The sequence below is a fragment of the Pogona vitticeps genome, chromosome 4 (assembly GCF_051106095.1).
Source record: "Pogona vitticeps strain Pit_001003342236 chromosome 4, PviZW2.1, whole genome shotgun sequence".
In the NCBI taxonomy this organism is placed as follows: Eukaryota; Metazoa; Chordata; class Lepidosauria; order Squamata; family Agamidae; genus Pogona; species Pogona vitticeps.
The window spans coordinates 25,547,187-25,571,332 of NC_135786.1; the positions used below are offsets into that span (position 1 = coordinate 25,547,187).

A 24,146-nucleotide genomic window follows, 5' to 3' on the forward strand; every position below is an offset into this window, starting at 1 on the left:
TTTATAGAGCCCAATCCAGAAAAGTTTTCTTTTGTGCAAAGCAGTGCAACTCAATCAATCTAAGTATTCTAACTCAACCATTCTAAGTCTTAAGTACAGACTTCAGGTATGCCGAAGAGCTATCATGCTGCTTACAAACATGAACTTACTCATGGTGCTATGTTGTTCCTAATTTATAGGAGTTGTAGTAATTGTAATAAGACTAGTCACTAAGTACACACACAACTTTATCAGGTTATTGTAAGAAAGTTCACCCACCCAGTTAAGTGTGATGAAAAACTGGGTTTCTCCCCCTACTCCATTTGCCTAATATTATTTATTTTTCAGGTGTATCATCAGATCAATGTATTGATGCTTTTATTTCCCAATTCTTTCTGAACTGGTTATTGCATTACCTATAGTTCTCTAAAACCTTTAGCATGAAAGCATACTGGTAATGTTGAATTAGATATTGTAATATAACAAAAGAAGATGAATGTACTTTGCGGCTGCTTTATCAGTGGATTATTTCTCTTATAGGCTGCAACCATATAACAGAATGTTACATAGAGAGTGGGACCAACCCATGACAATTGAAATGAGAATCTTCCAGACTTTTAATAAGCATGTGTCTCTTTCCAGCATGGTTTCCTCAAGTCCTTTCTCCACCCGTCCTTCCAACTGTAATTTATTTTGGTTTATCAGTTGTATAAATCTGCCTCACAATGCAGAGAGCTTGGTTTTTCTAGGATATTTTGCTTGTGCAATTGTTCTCACTGGTGGAAAGGGAGTAAATGATTCCCCGCCCTCTGTTCCCCCTTGGCCCTCCACTCCAGAGAGTGGAGAAGCCCTCAAGAACAACATGGGAGATCTGCAGAAGTTGACATGAAAGGCTTGGAAGGGAAACAGCTAAAATTTGCTTTCACTACAGATGCCTTTATGTGTCTGAAAGACCTTTTCATGAAAAGAATGGGCACTTCTGTGTCCTTCCATTAATAGGAGAGAGTCAGGTTTGAAGCTACCGTGTGCACCATGCGTTCATCGGTGTGTTTAATTGTGATGAATTCTGAATTATAACTCTTAAATCAGAACTCTTACACTCTACTGTTCAGAATAAGCAGAACAGAACTTTCAGTATTCAGTATTCTGTGTATCCATATTAAAGTTGCTTAACCTTGGAATTTTCTGCCTTTGTAAACTCATGATGTTTGAATATTCTGTGTTTTTCTATAGTTGAGGAACTGGACTGTTGAAGAACTTCAGCGGAGACTTGGGGCACTAGACCCTATGATGGAGCAAGAGATAGAAGAGGTTCGTCAAAGGTATCAGTCAAAACGGCAGCCTATTCTTGATGCCATCGAAGCAAAGAAAAGACGCCAGCAGAATTTCTGAGAAAACCTTCGCTGTAGAATAGATTTCCCTAACAATAAACTGTTCCTCTATGACTACTGTGTAGGTGATAATTGTTTAAAAATGTTTTAGCAAAGCAGGCAAAGTTGTCATTTACTGTAGCACCTTTTCAAACTCAGGAATGTTCTTGGAAGAAGCTCTCATGAACAGGTTACACAATTTTCAATGTTAGAAATGTTTTAAATAGATCGCATGATGTTTTTGAGGAATCCTGTTAATGTTTGGAGCTAGCATTTGTTTTTATGAAGCTGAACAGCAATTGGAAATAGACTAAAGAATACTGGCACTCACAGTTTCACTGTCTCCCTCAATGTCATGATTTCTGTATGGTGATGGTGAATGGCTTTATTTATTTTATTTTATTTTTTTGTGAAGGGGGAAAAAGTAGATAAAATGGTATCTTTTAGGCCAGGGAACAGGGGTAAATTACCCAAAATGGGGTAAAAATGAAAATCCTGGGGGTAATGAAGACGGTCCCAGCAGTGTAACCATTTCATTACCCCCAGGCATTTTCTTTCTGACGATACTGTGTGTAGGTGGGCATTCCATTGCGGGAAGAGCAAGCCCCGGTGAGGAACTGCACAGGGCACCCACCTGCCCTCCTCGCCTCCAAAGTGGGGGGATTGCAGTGGACAGGGCCAGCTGGACTGTTTGCCTGGTGGAGCCCTGGTCGGGGCTTTTCTTCCTGCCCGCGCCCGTCCACCCACTGTGCTGGCAAGGAGGCCCCCTTCCCACCCTGCCTCACCTGAGCTCATGGCCAGTGGACCTGCCGGACCTGCGGTGCCCACCTCCCCTCACCAAGGACGCAATTTCCCAGAAGCGTGGCGGCTCCAGACTAGCTGCTCGGGCGGCAGCTGCAGGTCCCGGGCAAGTGCAGAGACGGGGGGGGTCGGCCGCGGATGGCGAGAGCGGAGGGGCGGTCCTGGGAGGGGGCGAGGTAATGTTGGCATATAGAAATTTTTTGGAGGGGTAAAAGATAAAAAAGTTCCCTGACCCCTGTTTTAGGCTGATGTGCTGGGATGCCTGGGGATTTTCTCTACAAAATTCTGGACATGTCTGTGAGTATGAGAAAATTTGCACATTTGCCTGGTCATCTAAAAATTCCCAAGAGATGTTTTATTTAACGTCTTTCATATTTACTGTTTGCAGTAACCACTGTATATTAACCTACCTCCTCTCATGTTTGCCGTATTATTGTTTAATGGTACTATGGACATAGTTTTTAAAACAAAAGTGATTCACTGGCAAGAATATGCAACCTCTTCCAGTGTCTGAAAGAGCAATATAAGCCTGCTTTTAATCCATTTCAAAAGCCTCTAAAAATCCATGCCTTACATGGTCCCATTAAAAGCATTGGTGTTTCAATTATTTTTTTAAAAAAACAACAACTATATGTGTATTTAAAAGTGCTGGTACTTTTTGAATGATTTCTTGGTATTTTCCAATATGTACTATAATATGAAGCCAGTCTATCACTCAAGAAAACATGATTCATACATCCTTTGTAATATTTTTTTTCCAGAATTCCTTACAGCAGATAAATATCACAGTACTTGCAACTCAGGAAATTAGGAATTCTCTTAAGATAAGGTTTAAAATATTAAGGGAATTGTAAACATTTATAGGCTTTGCTATTTTGAGCTTCATTTTTCCGAGGCTTGCAATATTAGTTTTAATTTTAAACTGGACTGTATATTTCATTTGATTTGGAAAGGTTAATGATGTCAGTTAATATTAAAATAAAGATCATTGACCCAAAATAATAATTTCAAAATGTCCTGTTAGGAAAAATGTGATGTGTCAGATTTAATAAAGCAATAACATCCACAGGCAGAAGGAATCCTGTTGAAATAAATAAGCAGTATGCAAGATCATGCCTCATGTCTTGTGTAATTTTCACTAATTACTTTTAATTTTCAAAGGAGACATTACAGTGGAATACATCCGTTGCTAGTTGTGGCCTAATAAGGTTTCAAAACATCACTTTCCATTTTCATGGCATATAATAGTAAAATTGTAATAGCCAAGCTTCAGAGATGCTTATGTGCATTTGCAGAGTGCTTCAAAATATAAATAAGAAGTTGAGATTCATTCATTTCCCCAGCAGTGCTTTATTCTTAATAGATGAAGGATTTCATGACCTTCATGGGGTCATAGAAATAAGCTGAAATGCCATTTTCTGCATGGAAAACTTTGGGTCCACATCTACAGTTACTAAAGTAGTTTTATATTTGTCACAGTAGATTTAAAGTCCCCAGCTTCCTGTTTGTTATTGTAACTCAGGGCAGAGGGAGAATTAGTCCTGATTTGCCCTATAGCTAGGCCACAACATCAAACAAATCTACTGTATTTCCATCCTTGCTCATAGTGTAACAGACAAATTTCAGGGGAGCATGAAGGGAACTGTAGTTCAAGTCCAGCCCTTTCTGCTGATGAAGACTTAAAGTGGTATCAATCTCTATTCAATATTGGAGTTACAGAAACACTCCTATTAGGGGCCACCGTCTATAAAAGAGTACTTATGTTTGTTAGTGTTTCATGTTGTTGGATCTAGCCATTAATACATCAGGCTTATCCTGGATGTTGAGGTATTGAAAAACGGTGTGGTAAAAAAGGGAAACATTAACCGATAAACCAAAGGAATCACATTCAGTGTAAATCAAGCATATTGGTTGCTGAAAGCTTTTGAACAAAATTAGTAATTTACAAGAGGGTGGCTTGCAAAATGAACTGATCTTTTCAAATGTTGATTTCTCTTCATGGTCAAATGTCTGAGCAAACAGACATTCTCTTCATGGTCAAATGTCTGAGCAAACAGCCCTGAAGATGAGAAAGCTGATCATTTGCACTGTAACATGCTTTAGCAACAGAAGGCTTGCAGCAGTAGAACCGATAGTTATACTGCGTTTCTGTTCATATACATTCCTTTTTTCTTCTCCTCTGTATCCTGTTGTTTTTCTCAATCCTTTTGCTACCTGTGTAAATAAAGTAAATGGACCTTTTCGTAAACTGTGATGCTAAATATTCCGGAATGAGTACATTTTACCTCTGGTTCAGTTGTTTTATGCACAATGTGATATCAAGCTGAGCAGACTACTTTCATATAAAAGAGATTATCATTTAGCTGGGAATATATGCGTTGACTGTATCATATATTTCACCAGTTGTCTCCCTCTGTCCCACAATAGCAGGGAAAGACCATGCTGAATCTCCAAACTGGTTATGTCCTATTTTATTTTGTCTTGAACTAGTATTCCTATTTGATTCTCTGTAAAAGAAAGACTCTCTGCTACAAGAAAAAGCTCAGCAGTTTCCATAATTTAGCCTTCTCTGCAAACCAATGAGGATAGAGTCCCAGGTGCTGCTCATGTCATCCACCATGAGCAAACCTGCTTTGTCAGTTTCCTTAATAACTCTCTCATCAAAATATAGTTCTCACTATGGATTCTTCTGCAGGAATGTATCACTTCGTCCGTCATCCAGAGTGTAATTTGACTTCCCTTGCCCAGTACAGACAGTTTTAAAAACCCTACAGTTCATATACTAGGGCAATAACATTCACATGGTTTATGGGCCCATGACCACAGCTTGAAGCATTCCAGCTAAGTTGCCACTAGGGATTCGGAGTTTTGTACTGGGCGGCGCGGGGGGGGGGGGAAGCTTCTGGAATTCATCCAGAATCTCCAGGCAGAATTCTGGGAACTAAAAAACAATTTTTGGAGCAACTTGCCCTACAAGTGCTCCTGTTTATGTGGTTTTGAGCTCCTTTGAACAGCAAAGCAGCAAAACAACTGCTCTCAAATACCATGATAGTCAGTAGAGCTACCTGGGAGTTCTTGGGAAGGGCTACCCCTCCCATTAGTACTTTCAAGTTTTTGGTAGCATTGTGACTTTGAGGATTTTCCAGGGCAGTTGCTTTGTTATTCAAAGAAATTCAAAAACCCACAAATGGGAGCACCATGGATGTAGAGAGAGCTGGTCTGAAGCCTGCTGGTTTTTAGTTCCCAATCTCAGAATTCTGCCCCGGGGGATTTTGGGAGAGAAGTCCAAAAAAGCCAGAAGTCCCATGCTCAGTTGCTAGTACTTCCTTTTGCAGCCTTAAACCAAGTCTCCAGTTCCATGAGAAACATAATGTGAAATTCTTGGCTTTAATGTTTTGTTATAAACGTTAGCACATCATACAAGTGTAACTTTAAATTCTTCTTTTGTAGAGGTCTGTTTTGTATATAATATGGAAACCTTGGTTTCTTTAATCATGAAATTAATGTTTTGTTACATCATTCTTTTTAAGTTTGATACAATTTGTTTTTTGTTTGGGTTTTTTTAACATCTTGCATTATGTGTTTAATAGAATAAAATAAACTGCTCTAAGAATAATCTGAAAATATGGTTTCAATGTTATTCCACTTAGAATGTGCCAAGGGCAGATAGCTCATGCATGTTTTTACAGATGTTCAGTCCACCCTGGGATTCTGTTTTCACTGTTGGCCTAATCTAGTGCAGTCATTGGCAGTTTGATCAGTCCACGTTAGGTACTAAGACCTTTCCTAGGAATGTAGAGAGACATTTAAACATAGGAGGAGCTATCCTATAAATTATCTCCTCCAACAACTAATGTACATATTTATTTATTTATTTATTTATTCATTTATTCATTTATTCATTTATTCATTTATTCATTTATTTATTTATTTGCCTTCCTAGCAGCTAATTGCTGTCAGGCTCCTGCAGACAAATGTTAGGATGCTCTGTTATAAAACAGATAACTAACTAACTGTGTAACTTCTAACCACTTTTCCTGCCCAGTGTACTGAAGCCCTGCAGCACCAAAGAAAAAGAGGCTAGTGTCTTACATTTGAAGTAATAAGCTTTCTGTTTATCAGAAGAGGAAATCTTCTCAATAGATATCAATGTCCTATTGTCATTAGTGCATAACACTTATATACATCTCACTGACCGAATGGGGCAACACTATCTAGGACTAAACAGTTGGATTCAGCCCTGCAGTTGGAAGACTATTCCAAACTAGAAAGACCTGAATCTATAGTGAAAACTAAACAGGTTGTACTCAGAGAATGCTCTCATGGATCAGTGATCTTCTGAGAAAGTGGTGGGCCGAAGCAGTAGGCAACTTTCTGCTCCCGATTCTTATGTTTCACATGTCAGAACTTATTATTTCTCTTTTTAAAACAGCAAAACACTATGGACAAAGTAAAAAATAGTAATGAGGTAACAATAATTGTTAAAGCTTTAAGCTGTATGGAAAAAAACCCAGCCAGTTGTTGCCACCTCAGTTATGTTAACCAGGCTTAAGAATGCATATATATTCCTGTGAAATAACCCAAAACACCAACTTCATTATTAGCTGACAATGAGCGCTCATAGGTAGCCACTGCCCTCAAGCAGCAGATTTTGCAGTACCAGTGTATTTTTGCCATCTATCCATGGCATGGATCCACATGAATTTTAATGTACGCTCATCTCCAAATCATTGCCCATCTCCATTTCCTCGGTTGTGGCACTGGTGCGCGAGGTTGGATTGTAAACTTCCTTGAAATGGCATATGTTCTTCCCACTTGTACTCTGCAAGGACCTCCCCATGGAGTGCTCATGGTGTTGATGATGAAGATGAGGCTTGCTAGGTCTCAGAGAATGAGCTGCTGTTCCAGGAAATGGCTAGGCTCCCCTGAATCTCCAGGCCAGGCAAACAAATGTGAGGAGCAGTGGTGGAAGGGAAGGAGCGAGTATCGTTTATTGTTACCGAGTGGCCATAGTGTTTGGGTACCAAACTCCAACCCTCTCCGAATGGCACCAGGGCTCACTGGCTTCCTGTGTCTCCAACACAACACATAATATACTTGCTTAGGAGCTCAGATAGGGAACCCACAATGCCTAACTCACTACCACACACATGCATGGAGAAATGTGTTCCCAATTCCTGTGACATCACAAGGCCCCATACCATGACTTCACAAAGACCCACCCTAGGCATTGGGCCCCAGATATACGGTAATGAGGGGATGGGGAAGATAATCCCATTACAGCCTCTGACAAACAAGACAACACTTTAAAACCATTCCAGAAAATTCTTTTATTGGTTTTGGAAAAGAGGCTAAACGGGTATCCTCAGCAGAGACAATGGCCTGGTTCAGCTCCAGAAGGATGCCTGCCTTCTGGTCCCTTTCATCCGCCTGGGGAAGAGGAAGCTTCGGGCCCTGCAAGAGAAAGAGAGAGAAAAAAACAACTAAGGGGCGAGCTTAGTTGTCCACTGCTGTCAACCGGCTTCAACCCAGGCGTATAAACCGACCAATGTTCTGGCAACTTCATCCCGAAGTTCCGCCTGCCAACATCCAGTGGCTTCCACCAGGAATATCCACCCACTGCTTTTGAAGCCAGCCTCCACCAGCTCCCAAATGCTTGGGTCACACACGCCCCAGCGACATCCCCACAGAATGCCAGCTAGCCCATTCACACATTCACACATACACCCACCACAAACACACCCGCCACACACACACACCTTCACTCCACCAGCCATTCACACGCCCGGGCTTGCATCCACCGATATCCACCAAGCTTCCGCCAGCTGGTTTCAGGAGGCTAACGTCTTGTGGCTTTATCCACCATCCTCTGCCGGCCTCTGCCTTGTGGCCTCAGCCAGCTTCTGCAGGGAGATTCCACCAGGTTCTGTCTGCCAACGTCCACCGACTTCCCCCTGGTCCATCGCCAACATCAGCCAGCTTCAAGCCACGGATCTCCGCCGGCCTCCAGCTGTTCTCGCAAGCCCACTTAGCAAGTTCACTTGCTTTTGCGAGAGAACTTGCCTTGGGCAGAAGGGCTGGGTTCTCTGCAGCCACTGCCACTCTCTCTGCCAGACTGCCCTCTGGCCACCCTTCTGGTCTCCCGCCCTGCCCAGCAAGCCCCTTTTATCTGCCAGCAGAGAGGGGGGCTCTGTGAGGTCACCAAGACCCAGATGAATGGGCTTGGGTTCCCAAGGCAGCAGCAGAAACCTCAGGATTGGCTGAGTCTTGAAGATGATGTCAACAGTCCCTCTGATCATGTGATTCACCCACAAAAGCTTGCATTTTGCATGATGTTTTTAAAATATTTTTTTAGTGGCCTATTAATGTATCCCCTGTCACCAATCCCTCTGATTGTTAAATCTCCCCATGTTGGCCTTCTGACAGGATTCTAGGCTGGTGCTCAAAAAAGTTATCTTCCAGCATTTGCACCAAACTTTCCTAAGCCGTGAGCTAGGGGGAAAAAATGAAAGTAATAAATGAATAAGGATGGGCACAGTCACACAATGCAGCCTTTGACCCTTTTGGGTTGGTTTTTTTCATTTTCTTTATTTATTTTTGCCTCTTTTTGAACATGTTTTTCTTGCCCTTGCCATGAAAAAGATAAGGAGCCATTAAGAAAAAAACCTCACTGTTTGAAACACATACAAGTATTTTAACACCATCCCTGCACTATCAAAGATGCAGCTGTGTTTCAAAGACTCTCCCGGCCTTTGGAACTCCCTCCCACTGGAAGGCAGATTTGCCCCATCTTTGCTATCCTTTCACAAGCCGGCGAAGATGTTCCTCTTCGGGCAAGCTTTCCCTTATAGACTGGCTCCCTGGGTTGGGATCTTGAATGGATTGTTGTGCCTTATTGCTTTCAACGTGTTTTTTGGTGTTGCCTTCATTTCCTGCTTTTAGTGGGGTATTTGTTCCTGTAAATTCCTTTTTCCAGCACCTTTTGAAGCGTGGCTGTTAGGGACTGAACCTGCAACTTCCTGCATGCCAGACTTGCTGCCTGCCTCTGAACTAAGTTGCTCCCGTCACATTCTCCATTGCTGGTGCCATCATTAGCTTTAGCTGGCCTTTGGTTATGGATGCCTGGCACCTATTATACATTGGTGCTTGCATACTGGTGTTTGCATAAGGTTTGAGTAACATGCCCTGGCTAATTGAAAGATGCCAAGGAGTGTCTGGGTCACATACCTGGTTATGTGCCTGATTTGTGCAACCAGGATGTACCCCAGCACTTCATCAATCAGCTGCAGGTAGCCATGGCAAGTTACTCATATCTTATGCAAGTGCCAATAGGATTTCAATTAAAATGTCTATAAATAGAAAGTGCTTCCTTTCTGTCTCCCTTTCAGCATTGAGCGCATTGCTGCAAATACTGCAGACAGTTGGGTAGACATCTGTTTCTCTCAGGCTGGACATACAGTAGTACCCCTGTATGCACTGGACCAGTATCCACAGTTTCACTTATCCATGGTCTGAAATTTTGAACACAATTAAAAGAAAAAGAAAAAACTCTAGAGATAGGTATTTTCACAATGTATTTACCCAAACTGGCCACTACAGGAGCACGAGACCCTACTAGGTATTGTTATTGTTGAAGAATACATAGCATGGTCTCTGGCTCCCTTGGTTGGCCAATTCTGGTGATATAGATGAAAATACATATTCTTGGATTTTGCTCTTTTATCATGCTAATTATTATTATAGCGTTCACTATTATCCACAGTTTTCAGCATCCGTGGGGGGCTTATAACCAATCCCCCGCAGATATGGGGTTGTGACTGTGCTTTCTGATTCAGAAACTGTGTTTTCTAGTTCCAAAATCACTCCCCATGTCAACATTTGTACATACATAGTGTGTTATGCATACCCATACAAATTGCTTTTTTACCAAAATGCTGCAATCAAGTCACAGCCAGCTGAACTCACACACCTGCTGACAAAAGAAGGGGAATACACTATAAAAGTATGCAGAAGATGAATAAAGTGGATAGAGGGAAGCTCTTTTCCCTCTCACGCAATACCAAAACCAAGGAACATCCATTCCAATTGAGTGTTGGGAGAGTGAAAACAGACAAAAGAAAGTATTTCTTGACCCAGCGTGTTGTTAGACTGTAGAACCCCTTGCCACAGGATGTACTAATGGCATCTAGCCTAGATGTCTTTAAAAGGGGATTACATAGATTTTTGGAGGAAAAGTCCATTGCAGGTTACAAGCCATGATGGGGATGTATAATCTCTAGGTTTAAAAGGAAGGTACCTCCAAATACCAACTGCAGGGGACGGTATCAGGAGACATCTATCTAGTCTCGTATCCTCTCAGAGGCATCTGGTGGGGCCACTGTGAGATACAGGGAGCTGAACTAGATGGGCCCTTGGCCTGATCCAGCAGGGCTCTTCTTATGCATTCTTATGTTCTTAAGGAGCTGAAATTCCCAAATCTTCCCAAAATAATATTAATAATATAAACGTATTCAGTGTTAACACCTCTATAATAAAACATTAATAATGTTATATAGTACTTCCTGTCATCGCAAAATGTGATACATGTGATTGTAGAATTCATAGAATCAAAGTATCTTAAAATAATTGAGTTGGAAGGAGTGTACAAGGCCATGGGGTCCAACCCCCTGCTCAGTGCTGTAATCCAAGTCAAAGCAGATCTGACACAAGGTTGACCAGTTTTCTCTTGAATGCCTCCAACATGGGTGCACTCACCACCTGCCAAGGTAACTGGTTCCAATGTCATACAGCTCTAACAGTTAAGAAGTTTTTCTCTATATTCAGCCTAAATCTGGCTTCCTGTAATTTGGGCCTTTTATCATGTGTCCTGAAGTCTGGGATTAGTGAGAACAGATCCTGCCTCTCCTCAATACAACTGCCTTTCAAGTATTTGAAAAGTGCTATCATATCTGCCCTCAGTCCCCTTTTTTAAAGGCTAAACATTTTCAGCTCTTCCAGCATTTCCTCATAGGGCTTGGTTTCCAGTCCCCTGATCATCCTCAGGTGAGTAGAAACCATCATCCTGGACATGACTACAACAGAACTCTTCCAAATGTTGAAAAAGCGAAAACACCTTGCGGCCTGGTGGGAGACAAGTGAGCAGAGTGAAAATCTGAATTAGCCCCTTATCTAAAGATAAGGCACGTTGTCTCTGAGAAAAGGAACAAAAGAGCACAGAATATCAACCAAAAATGAATGCCACCCTTGCACACATACCTGGGCATTTGAAGGAAGGGGGAGAGAAAGGAAAGATTTGGTTGCTTGAGCTGGCATCTTCCTACACAACATTAGAACCTCCTCTCTCTAACTCTCTCTGCTCTGCCTTTTAATAGATGAAGACCAATTTTAGAAGCAGAGGGATGAACAAGCTTGCTAAGAAGAATCCCAGCGTTTGGTAGCCTGGATATGCTAATGAATGAGAAATGGCTACTCAAAGAGGCTGTTGAGTGAACAGTGCTGATTCACTATAGGCATCGTATAGGCATGCAGACCTATGTAAATATACCATATGTTTCTAATTAATGGATTTTTTTTAAAATGTCAGAAGTACAGATCTGATCAGTTCAGGAAGAATACAAACTCTTGCTGATTATCCTCAAAATGAAGTTTGGTTATATGATTCATAAATGGTCCTATACTCAAAGTTTTCTAGAGGACATAGGACTAAAATAAAGAAGCTTACAATAACACACATACACACATAACTATCTCTGTGTAAGCAGTGACACTGGTCATTGCAGAGAGTTAAACAGACTATGTACAAGTACATGGGAAGAATGAGCCAAAAGGATAGTGTGGGCGGCATATAAATTAAATAAATATAAATAAATAAATAAATAAAAGACATAATTAAAAAGGTCTGGAATTATGTATGTATTGGGTGCTATCACGTCGATTCTGACTTAGAGAGAACCTTTTTGGGGTTTTCAAGGTAGGGAATACACAGTTCCCCTCCTCTGGAGGCTTTCTGGGACAGTACAGCGTGCCCATGACTACATGGGCTGGCTGTTCTTGGAGGCGACACAGCAGCCAGATACTTAAACCCCGTCACCCTTAAAATACAGTGATCTCTTCTCAGTCTGCTAGCTATTTATTTATTTATTTATTTATTTATTTATTTATTTATTTATTTATTTATTTATTTATTTATTTATTTATTTATTTATTTATTTATTTATTTATTTATTTATTTATTTATTTATCTTATATGCCGCCCACACTACTCGAAGGTCTCTGGGCGGCTTACAGCATTTAAAATACAGTACAATAAAAAGACAAAATAAAAGGGCAAAATAATTAAAATGCAATTAAAATATATATTCTAAAAATTGCCATCAGACCTACAGCTGATATTATTTCCGTTAGAAGCCATTTGGAACATATTTCAATGGCCTTTCTCAATAGCACAAGCTTTATTGTTTGGGGAGAAGGCAACCAGGAGTGAATCCACACTACACAATTATAGCAACTTGAAAGCACTTTAACTGTCATGATCCTGTCCTGTGAAACAGGTAATTTGAGGAGACACTTCAGATTTACTGCTAAAGACCTGTAGTGCACTGCAGTGAATAAGAGCTCTCTAGCACAGATTTCCAGCTGCTAAGTATAAAAAATCCTAGGATTCCATAGAAATGGCTGCAGCTATTAAACTGGTATAGATCAACAACTGTACATTGAAGATATATTAAGAATACAAGGTGACCCAGACCAGCAGCAATCAAGCATTAGCTGCCGGGCACCAGTTCAGAAACAGACAATGGGAGGGATAATATTCAATCTTCATCTTAAAATAATCTTCACCAAAGGGTGAGTTAATTAAGTCATGTTCTTTCAGTCTCTGGGGCTAAATAGTAATTGCTTCATCAATTGTTTTTATACAGTATGGCCAGCAGCTTTCATAGCAACAAGTTAGGAAAAAGTAATTTAGCAAAGTCTTGCAATTCATGGCCCTGATGTGTAGTGGGACAAAGAAAGGATGCAGGAAAGGGGTCAGGCATGGCTTGCTCTAAGAGTTACTGGTGTTTAGAGCTAAATTTAAACATACATAACATGCACTTTGCTTGTATTGAAAACATCGTTCTCCAACTCTGCTATGCATGTGTTGTCTGACCTGAGTCCTAATAAGTTCAACCATGTTTATTCCCAGTGAATCGTTACATAGGATTGCAAGCTGCCATTATCTTGGTAATGGTCAGTACTGAATCTTAAATTGCAGTCACTTTCTGGTCCCTCTCATTTGGTAGTAGCCTGCTGAACAATAATATTGAAAATTTAACAGCACACACATTCATGATGAATGAGGATGCATACCAAAATTGTACCCACTTTTACAATTTCCACAATTCTTGCAGCTTTCCACCAGGGAAGTCACACCAGTAGCATGATACCACCAGAACAGCCAGTATTTAGAACTGCTTTATATTTGCCAGTAAGCCTCCTAAATGAGCTGATCTTTAACCCATAAATATGGTAAAATCATACAAATATGGTTATAGTATTCAAGCATCTGGAAGGCACCAAGTTGGGGAAGGCTGGTGTAAATAAAACCATCTACTGTATAACATATGGAATAAGTACTGTATTTTACCATGTTTATGATCCCCCAATGTATAAAACAACCCCCTAATTTTGACCCTTGATGGAGGCAGAGGAGCAGTTAATGGGCAACTGCTCCTCCACCTCCATCTCCTGCTGCTGCCGCCGTCTCCGCTGCCCACCCGATTACCTCCCCCAGTGCGACCACCGACTGCCAGGGCTCACCTCCAGCTCACATCTGCTGCCTTGTCCCTTGCTCTAAGGAGATCGCTGGAGGAGGTGATCTGGTGGCTGCTGCAGCAAAATATGCCCAAGCGCATGTGTGAATGCTCCTTCGCCTCTGCCTCCTGCTGCTGCCGCCTCAGAGGGGACTAGCCGTGAGCTCTTCTGGAAGAGGCAATTGGGCAGCGGCAGCGGTGGCAGTAAGAGGCACCCGAGCACGCATGCGACTGCTTCCTTCCATGTATAAAACGACACTCAATTTTTCCTCGAATTATTTTAGGAAAACGTGTCATTTTTATACACGGACCAGCACAAGGCCAAATCTGACCAGTGAAGGAGGCTCCTGTTCCCCCTCTCCCCATATCCCATTGACTGAGGATGGGTGATATTGCTTTATTATTTCTAATAACTAAATCAGGAGAAACACACACAAGCACACCTGAAAAGAAGAGAAGTACGCAAGACTGGGAACTTACATTTTCAAGCATCGGCTAAAGCTGGATCAGTTCTCGGCTGGCACTGGCAATATCCAGATGAAAGTGCATTACTTCTGTCTTTTACACCTCTTGAGGAGGAAAGAGCAGGAGAAGAAGCATAAAGCAGAAAGATTGTGCTCTAACTCTGACCTACAGTTCTTCCTCTGATTTTCCCATGTCATCTCCACATGTTCTCCCCTGATGATGGGCAAAGACCATTCTCTTTTACAGGCTTTTAACAACTAACTGGGCAATGAAGATTTTTAATCTTGGATACTCAACAGTATTATTATTTTATGTGCATATGTGTGAGGGTTTGAATTTTACCTCCCTGGTGTCCAAATGAGACTCTGGAGACACGTCTGTTGAAAACTCATAACTAGTTTTTATTGGAACATTTAACAATCAATCTTGCTGTGCAACCTTAGTTTCCATCTTTTCTCCTGTCGCCAACAGGTCCGGCGAGGGCATCCAAACATCTTTAACAAAGGGGTTGTTAATCAACTCGTCCCAGGGTCCCCTCATAAATGGGTTACTGTCCTCAAAGCCATGGACCATAGTCTCAGGATTCAATAGTGGGGTGGTCTTGTCATCTCAGTTCTCCACCCCATAGGCATCCTCCTCTCCTTGTAGAGGGGTCCAGTAAGTACCCCTCTTCCAGGCTTCCTCTAAAAGCCATGCCCTGTGTTCCCTCTCCTCTCAGGATACTGCTTCCTTTTCTTCCCTGAGGCATCTGCGCCACTCCTGAGCCTCAGACTCTCCCCAATATGAAGGGCGTTGCAGCTGACCCCTTCACCTCCAGTAGTCTGTCTCCTCTCGAGGAACCTTCAGTGTTTCCCATTTACCATTCCATGGGTCTTCCACTCATATCATCTCCCAACCCCCTGGTATTGGGTCAACATGTCCTTTTATATCCCTCATTCCCGCCTCCAGGGCGGACCTCCCCTTTTCCTCTCTTCCCACCAATTCACTTTCCGTTTGTGTGGCCACTGTCATTTTCAAAAGTTCCCGCTCCAACTCCCGGGTGTCAACTCCCTGCTATTTAGTTTTGATGGGTGGTGTAGGCGGGTTTGTCTGTGTCTCCTGCTCTATTTTGAGGGAGGACCACACTCTAGTGAGAGTCTTTACACTCTCACCTCAAGTCTCACAGTATGTTTTAATGTGTTTTATCAAATATTTTAATCCTAGCACTTGTTTCATAGTTTTTACTGCAATGATTTACTGTGTTTTTAGCTGGTTTTGTTTTTTTATTTTTTTATTTTGTAGGTCACTTTCACTGGGAGAAAGGGGACTTAAATATGATAAGTAGGTAAGTAGGTAAGTAGGTAAGTAGGTAAGTAAATAAGTAAGTAAGTAAGTAAGTAAGTAACTAAGTAACTAAGTAACTAAGTAACTAAGTAACTAAGTAACTAAGTAACTAAGTGTCAGGGTTTCTATACCTTCACAAAGTCCTGCCTGAAAGCTAAAGACTCTCCAGAGCAGCATAGCTAAGACACAAGGTACAATTGTGGGGAAGGGAAATTAGTGCAGGTACACACCATACAGTGTGTATATGGTAGTGACAGATTTTACTTTCTTGGGCTCCATGATCACTGTAGATGGCAGCAGCCACGAAATTAAAAGTCACATGCTTTTTGGTAGGAAAGTGATGACAAACCTAGATGGCATCTTAAAAAGCAGGGACATCAACTTGCCGACAAAGGTCCGCATTGTCAAAGCTATGATTTTTCCAGTACTGATGTATGGAAGCGAGAGCTGGACCATAAAGAAAGCTGACTGCCGAAGAATTGATGCTTTTGAATTGTGGTGCTGGAGGAGGCTCTTGAGAGTCCCCTGGACTGCAAAGAGAACAAACCTATCCATTCTAAAGGAAATCAAGCCTGAGTGCTCACTGGAAGGACAGATCCTGAAGCTGAGGCTCCAATACTTTGGTCATCTCATGAGAAGAGAAGATTCCCTGGAAAAGACCCTGATGTTGGGAAAGTGTGAAGGCAGGAGGAGAAGGGGACGACCGAGGATAAGATGGCTGGACAGTGTCATCGAAGTGACCAACATGAAGTTGACACAACTACGGGAGGCAGTGAAAGATAGGAGGGCCTGGCGTGCTCTGGTGCATGGGGTCACAAAGAGCCGGACACGACTTAATGACTAAACAACAAGAACAATATGCCATACAAGTCTGGAAGCATATTCTGACTATCTGTATTGTAATGAATATACCACAGCACTTACTCTGTAGCATTAATCACGAATTATGCCACATGGGATCACCTTATTCAGTTACTGGATGCTTGAGTCCATGGTTTGAAACAAGGCTCTTTGTTATAGCTGTTTTTAAGTGTTCGCTTGAGGATTTTCTTTAAATGAAATGTCATTTTACTGTGGAAGTTTTATCAATGATTCATAACTTTAGGTTTTGTTTAATAGAAAAGTGACTTCACTTCTCAGTGTTATAAATGAATGAATATTTTCAATCAAAGCTTTCTTGTTTCATGTGAAGGTTTAGACTTTCATTTCTCCACAGCAATCAAGTCTGGTTCCAGCCCATATTTTTACTACATAAATACATTGAGCTGTTGGAGTTTCCTATTAACCTGCATGGCACAATTAGTGCGAATTTCTCACACCATAACAAATAGCAGGAAACTTGAATCACTGCTAATCATTCTGCCCTGCCCTGTTACGCTTCTTAGTAATACTCCATTCTGTATTGAAACTATGTGGCACAAGTAAGTAAATCTCTTTTCAAATGTTCTTGCTCTTTTTCCACACCTTTTCAGACACTGTGAAACGTTCAGGAGACTTCTTTCAAGAGAAAAATGTGCTTGGAAAACCAATCATAGAAATGGGAAACATTTGCCATTTTTTACACTACAAATCTCAGCATCACACAGCCAGTGGCCATGCTGCCTATGGGATTCTAAGAGTTATAATCTAACAATTCAATTTTCCATCTTTTCAAATGTTAACAAATATAAGGCTTAGATGCTATAGTTACGCAGAGAACATGGCAGTAGAGTCCACTTAGCAGAATCTGTCTTTCTATCACCCTGTTAAATGTTGAATGTAGTAGGTAGATGAGTCTCTTACATTTACTTTCTATTTGGGTGGCAGTGAAATGGCAGAATTTAGGAGCTGGCAAGCTTTCTATTCTGAATTCTCCCTCCTGCCCTTCATGACCAAACCAATATGTTTTGTTACCTGAGGCAAAATCCAAGATGGCACCCCTTCCCTGCCCCATATTGAGAAGCTTAAGAGTTGTACTCCCACTGAAAGACAGAACCTTCACTTCACTAGATGGTAGCAAGCTAGCTTAGGAGGTACGGGACAGGGCACATAGCATATATAGTTCCAGTCTCTGCCCTTTCAAATATGCTACATAAGGAAGTGTCTGCACTTTGTCAAATGGTGGGGCTACCTCCATCTCAACCTCATTTTATGAAGTCTTCCACTTGTGTTGCAGACATGTAAAGAGGACTATCCCAGGTGACAACTTTCTAAGGAACAGGGAGCTGCTTACCTGTACCTTCTTTCCATGTGAAAAGGAATGTTTCTGCTGGTTGAGCTGTTCGTAATGGTTTGTTCTTCAGATACACAGATGTTCTATGGGTGCCTGGGCTTTCCTGCCCCACGTCCTCCTTTGAGTGGACGGTTCATGCCCATGACCAACACTCAACTCCCCTAGTTACTCTCTGGTCAATTAGAGCCATTCTAAGCAACATTCCATGATCTTCCCTCACCCTCTCCCATCCCATACTTATCAAACCAATGCATTTTGAAAAATACATGTACCTTTGTCATATAACCAAACATAACCCGGCATTATAGGCTCCCTCAAGACCCCTCACCCTTCCCACACACAAACACCAAAGATTGCCATTAGAAGGTGGAAGGGGACTTTTGCACGTCAAAAGAAAGGAAAGTAAAATATTTGGAGTGGGGCCATGGGAGTGGATCTGGCCTCAAAGATCCAGGGATGAGAGTTTGTGGCCCCTGGAGCTGCAGAAGTTGCCCACCCGATTCTAAAAAGAAAAAAAATCTTTTCTTCCAGGGAGGTAGATTCAGTGACATAAACTGAATCACCAGGCTGGTGCCTGGTTATTTGAGCCAGTTTGCATGGGGCATTTCAAGGACACCATTAGTAAGTCAGCCAGCAGCCAGCTAGCAACTACATATCTCAAAATTAAAACTGAAGAGGAGACAGGCAGGCCTTCTGACAGCCATAATCAGAGATCAAAAGAGAAGACACTCTGAACCTAAGACTGTCTTCCTCAAAGTTTCAAACTGCAGCTCTCCAGTTTGGCAAGAAAAAAGGAAAGATAGGCATGGGTTGTCAACTGTTCCTAACAAACTGGCATGTGCACCGGGTTGGGTTTTCAGCACTGAAAAATGACCATTTTTAGTCCAAGAAACAGCAACAAGAATAGTTAGCTGCCATTGATTCAGGCAGTCGATAGACCACAGTAGATAGGCCATCATTTCCCACCAGCTCTGTCTGCTCATCATCCCTCCCCCCCCCAAGGCTTTACTGGAAAGGAGGCCTACCCACCTTCTACAGTAAAGCATTTTTGGCTAAAATGCTGGTGTTTAGTATAGTAAGCTACAATTAGAACAGGCCCATTGAGTCAACTGAATTTACAGAACAGTTAAACCATCAAATCCCTACTGATTCAGTAGGCCTTCTCTAGTAGTAACTTACTATGCTAAGCAAGAGGACATAAGAAAGCCTTTGATTCATGCATGCATGCATTCATAGCCCACCTTCTTATTAGCAGATTTCAGAGTGAAGGACAGTCAGTAAAAGTACCCTAAGGGACCTAAAACAGATCAAATCCTTTGAAAGGGTCTGTAAGTTTAACAATTCAGATGTAGAAACCAAAAAACCTAAAAGCTTGGAATCCAAAGCGTGTCTCCTAAATAATGGGGAGAAGAGCCAGTTATTAACATGACACCAAAACATAGGTGGCATCAATGCCATCTGCAACTCCACGGAAGGTGTTCTGCAACCAGATGCTACAGCTGAGAAGAGCCCTCTCTGCTTCTCCAGGAATAGTCTTACCTGGTGGGCCAACAAAGCTGGCCCCAGGTGCTTCACCTAGTTCTCTTGGCCATCCAGTGACTGAGATGAATCTAACAGTAGTCCCAAGATATGCACCTGCTCCTTCAGTGAAACACAATCCCGTCCAGAAGAGGTAGTTTACCCAGTTCTTCAACACAAAAACCACCAATCCACACAGCCTCTATCTTGTCAGGATTCACCTTTAGTTTACTGACCTTCACATTACTGTGTCCTGATAAAAACACAGGGAATTCACAGTAGAAAATGGAAGAAAGTCTGTAGCTTCATAGCTCAAAAACAAAAGAAAACACCACCGTATATATCCTGCCTTTAGCCACAAAGTTTCCAGAGCAATATATAAGTCAAGAAGCATGACAGTCCCTGCCTTCAAGCTTTTCTAGTAGGTTTTCTGAACCATCTCCATACATCTGGTCATTCATTACAAGCACTGAACTTTATTTTTCCCACCCACCTCCACAGCACTCTTACCGGGAAGTTGTTCCAGAAGCCTTGATGACAAGATGTAGTCAGTTAATAAGTCAATCTTGCCTGAGGAAGATGGGTTATTGAGCTACATTATTTATCCTTTCCATTTTCTAGATTGAATTCCCTGATTTTTGTCTTGACATCCTCAATCCTAATTTTATACTTACTTACTTACTTACTTACTTACTTACTTACTTACTTACTTACTTACTTACTTACTTACTTACTTACTTACTTACTTACTTACTTACTTACTTACTTACTTACTTACTTACTTACCCACTCCACCTTTTTCTTTAAAAAAGCTCCAAGGTGGCTAACATCATTAAAAGATAATATTAAAAGCTAAAAACAGTAGGTATACAAAGGCTAAAATGGATCACCACACTAAATACCACACTAAAAGATGGTAAATAAAGTAACTTTAGTACTGTAGCAGCTTGACCGGCACAGGTAAAACCCTAACTCTGCCCATTTCAGGGTGGAGCAACTCCACTCTGTCCATGTATTGCCTGTGACCCTGCATTATTTGGTAAAACCCCCATGATCAAGTGACAAGGAATGAGATGAAACACATCTGGGAACTTCCCTTTAGCAGTGCTGCTCATTTTTTGGTCCATGATCTTAATGAAACTTAAAGAAGCCACCTGAACACACTAGCCTGAAAAAAGTAGAACAATATTCCTAGCATATAACATTTGGTAATCACTGTGAACATGAGCACTTCAAAGTACTGTATGGACAGCAGGTATGGGCAATCTCTAGAGGTCCAGGAGTCATACATACTCACTTCTGTACCTCGAGCGGCTGCACCTGCTACTACACATCCCAGTCCCCTCAATTTCTTACAAAATGGCCTCTTAAGCTAGAAAAGCATCTTTATGACCTCTACTGCCAACATTTCTGCATTTCTAAAAACAGGGTATCAATGGCCCTCAACACTTCACAAAATTGCCGCCTATGTCTACCCCAAGATCCATCAGATGTTGTTGGGCTCTAATACCCATCAGTTCCAGTTCATTTCGTTTAGTCGTTTAGTCGTGTCCAACTCTTCGTGACCCCATGGACCAGAGCACGCCAGGCCCTTCTACCTTCCACTGCCTCCTGGAGTTGTGCCAAATTCATGTTGGTTGCTTCGCAGACACCGTCCAGCCATCTCATCCTCGGTCGTCCCCTTCTCCTCTTGCCGTCACAATTTCCTAACATCAAGGTTTTTTCCAAGGAGTCTTTTCTTCTCATGAGATGGCCAAAGTACTGGAGCCTCAGCTTCAGGATCTGTCCTTCCAGTGAGCACTCAGGGTTGATTTCCTTTAGAACTGATAGGTTTGTTCTTCTTGCAGTCCAGGGGATTCTCAAGAGTCTCCTCCAGCACCACAATTCAAAGGCATCAATTCTTCGGCGGTCTGCTTTCTTTATGGTCCAGCTCTCACTTCCATACATCACAACAGGAAAAACCATAGCTCTGACTATTCGGACTTTTGTTGGCAATGTGATGTCTCTGCTTTTTAAGATGCTGTCAAGATTTGTCATCGCTTTCCTCCCAAGAAGCAGGCGTCTTTTAATTTCGTGGCTGCTGTCTCCATCTGCAGTGATCATGGAGCCCAGGAAAATAAAATCTGTCACTGCCTCCATGTCTTCCCCTTCTATTTCCCAGGAGGTGATGGGACCAGTGGCCATGATCTTAGTTTTTTTGATGTTGAGTTTCAGACCATTTTTTGCACTCTCCTCTTTCACTCTCATTACAAGGTTCTTTAATTCCTCCTCACTTTCTGCCATCAGAGTGGTATCATCTGCATATCTGAGGTTGTTGATATTTCTTCCGGGAATCTTAATTCTGGCTTGGGATTCATCCAGTCCAGCCTTCTGCATGATGTATTCTGCATATAAGTTAAATAAGCTGGGGGACAATATACAGCCTTGTCGTACTCCTTTCCCAATTTTGAACCAATCAGTTGTTCCATATCCAGTTCTAACTGTGGCTTCCTGTCCCACATATAGGTTTCTCAGGAGATAGATAAGGTGGTCAGGCACTCCCATTTCTTTAAGAACTTGCCATAGTTTGCTGTGGTCCACACAGTCAAAGGCTTTTGCATAGTCAATGAAGCAGAAGTAGATGTTTTTCTGGAACTCTCTGGCTTTCTCCATAATCCAGCGCAAGTTAGCAATTTGGTCTCTAGTTCCTCTGCCTCTTCGGAATCCAGCTTGCACTTCTGGGAGTTCTCGGTCAACATACTGCTGAAGCATACCTTGGAGGATTTTGAGCATAACCTTGCTAACGTGTGAAATGAGTGCAATTGTACGGTAGTTGGAGCATTCTTTGGCACTGCCTTTCTTTGTGATTGGGATGTAGACTGATCTTTTCCAATCCTCTGGCCACTGTTGGGTTTTCCAAACTTGCTGGCATATTGAATGTAGCACCTTAACAGCATCATCTTTCAAGATTTTAAATAGTTCAGCTGGAATGCCATCACTTCCACTGGCCTTGTTGTTAGCCAGGCTTTCTAAGGCCCACTTGACTTCACTCTCCAGGATGTCTGGATCAAGGTCAGCAACTACATTGTCTGGGTTGTCCGGGATATCCACATCTTTCTGATATAATTCCTCTGTGTATTCTTGCCAGCTCTTCTTGATGTCTTCTGCTTCTGTTAGGTCCCTCCCATTTCTGTCCTTTATCATGTTCATCAGTCCCAGTTAGCATGGTCAATAATCAAGCATGATGGCCAGTGTAGTCCAAGCTCTCCCACCCTGCCTAACAGTCCATATATTAGATGGAGAGATGCAAAAGGAAATAAGGTTCCACTCCACTTATTCATCCTGTAAAACAGTGGTGTCGAACTGTGGCCCTCCAGATGTTCTTGGACTTCAACTCCCAGAAGCCTTCACCACCACCTCTGCTGGCCAGGATTTCTGGGAGTTGAAGGCCAAGAACATCTGGAGGGCCACAGTTTGACACCACTGCTGTAAAAGACAGAATTGCATCAGTTTTTACTTGTAATGTAAGCTACACTTGCTGAAATTCCCCCTGCATCTCTCTTATTAAAGATGGAAATACTCTGCACTCTTTTTTAATCTAGCTACAACAAATGGAAGGGACCTAACAGAAGCAGAAGACATCAAGAAGAGGTGGCAAGAATACACAGAGGAATTATATCAGAAAGATTTGGATATCCCGGACAACCCAGACAATGTAGTTGCTGACCTTGAGCCAGACATCCTGGAGAGCGAAGTCAAGTGGGCCTTAGAAAGCCTGGCTAACAACAAGGCCAGTGGAGGTGATGGCATTCCAGTTGAACTATTTAAAATCTTGAAAGATGATGCTGTTAAGGTGCTACATTCAATATGCCAGCAAGTTTGGAAAACTCAACAGTGGCCAGAGGATTGGAAAAGATCAGTCTACATCCCAATCCCAAAGAAAGGCAGTGCCAAAGAATGCTCCAACTACCGTACAATTGCACTCATTTCGCACGCTAGCAAGGTTATGCTCAAAATCCTACAAGGTAGGCTTCAGCAGTATGTGGACCGAGAACTCCCAGAAGTACAAGCTGGATTCCGAAGAGGCAGAGGAACTCGAGACCAAATTGCTAACTTGCGCTGGATTATGGAGAAAGCCAGAGAGTTCCAGAAAAATATCTACTTCTGCTTCATCGACTATGCGAAAGCCTTTGACTGTGTGGACCACAGCAAACTATGGCAAGTTCTTAAAGAAATGGGAGTGCCTGACCACTTTATCTGTCTCCTGAGAAACCTATATGTGGGACAGGAAGCAACAGTTAGAACTGGTCATGGAACAACTGAGTGGTTCAAAATTGGGAAAGGAGTACGGCAAGGCTGTATATTGTCCCCCAGCTTATTTAACTTATATGCAGAATACATCATGCGGAAGGCTGGACTGGAAGAAACCCAAGCCGGAATTAAGATTGCCGGAAGAAATATCAACAACCTCCGATATGCAGATGATACCACTCTGATGGCAGAAAGTGAGGAGGAATTAAAGAACCTTGTAATGAGGGTGAAAGAGGAGAGTGCAAAAAACGGTCTGAAACTCAACATCAAAAAAACTAAGATCATGGCCACTGGTCCCATCACCTCCTGGGAAATTGAAGGGGAAGATATGGAGGCAGTGTCAAATTTTATCTTCCTGGGCTCCATGATCACTGCAGATGGAGACAGCAGCCCTGA

At 42.0% G+C, this 24,146-nt stretch overlaps 2 protein-coding genes across 3 annotated transcripts in view; one reads left to right on the forward strand and one right to left on the reverse strand.

The window, feature by feature from the left end:
• The window catches only part of STK4 (serine/threonine kinase 4), a 95,436-nt gene extending 89,670 nt beyond the window's left edge, over window positions 1–5,766 (forward strand). For both annotated transcript variants that reach the window (XM_020789219.3, XM_020789218.3), the window contains exon 11: window positions 1,213–5,766. In XM_020789219.3, coding sequence (XP_020644878.2) covers window positions 1,213–1,371 — 159 coding nt within the window. In that variant the 3' untranslated portion in view covers window positions 1,372–5,766. The remainder of the gene's footprint in view (window positions 1–1,212) is intronic.
• A 302-nt stretch (window positions 5,767–6,068) lies between these two features.
• Window positions 6,069–24,146, reverse strand: part of LOC140706517 (delayed-rectifier potassium channel regulatory subunit KCNS1) — an 83,184-nt gene continuing 65,106 nt past the window's right edge. Inside the window, exon 3 of the mRNA XM_078392588.1 lies at window positions 6,069–7,604. Coding sequence (XP_078248714.1) covers window positions 7,428–7,604 — 177 coding nt within the window. The 3' untranslated portion in view covers window positions 6,069–7,427. The remainder of the gene's footprint in view (window positions 7,605–24,146) is intronic.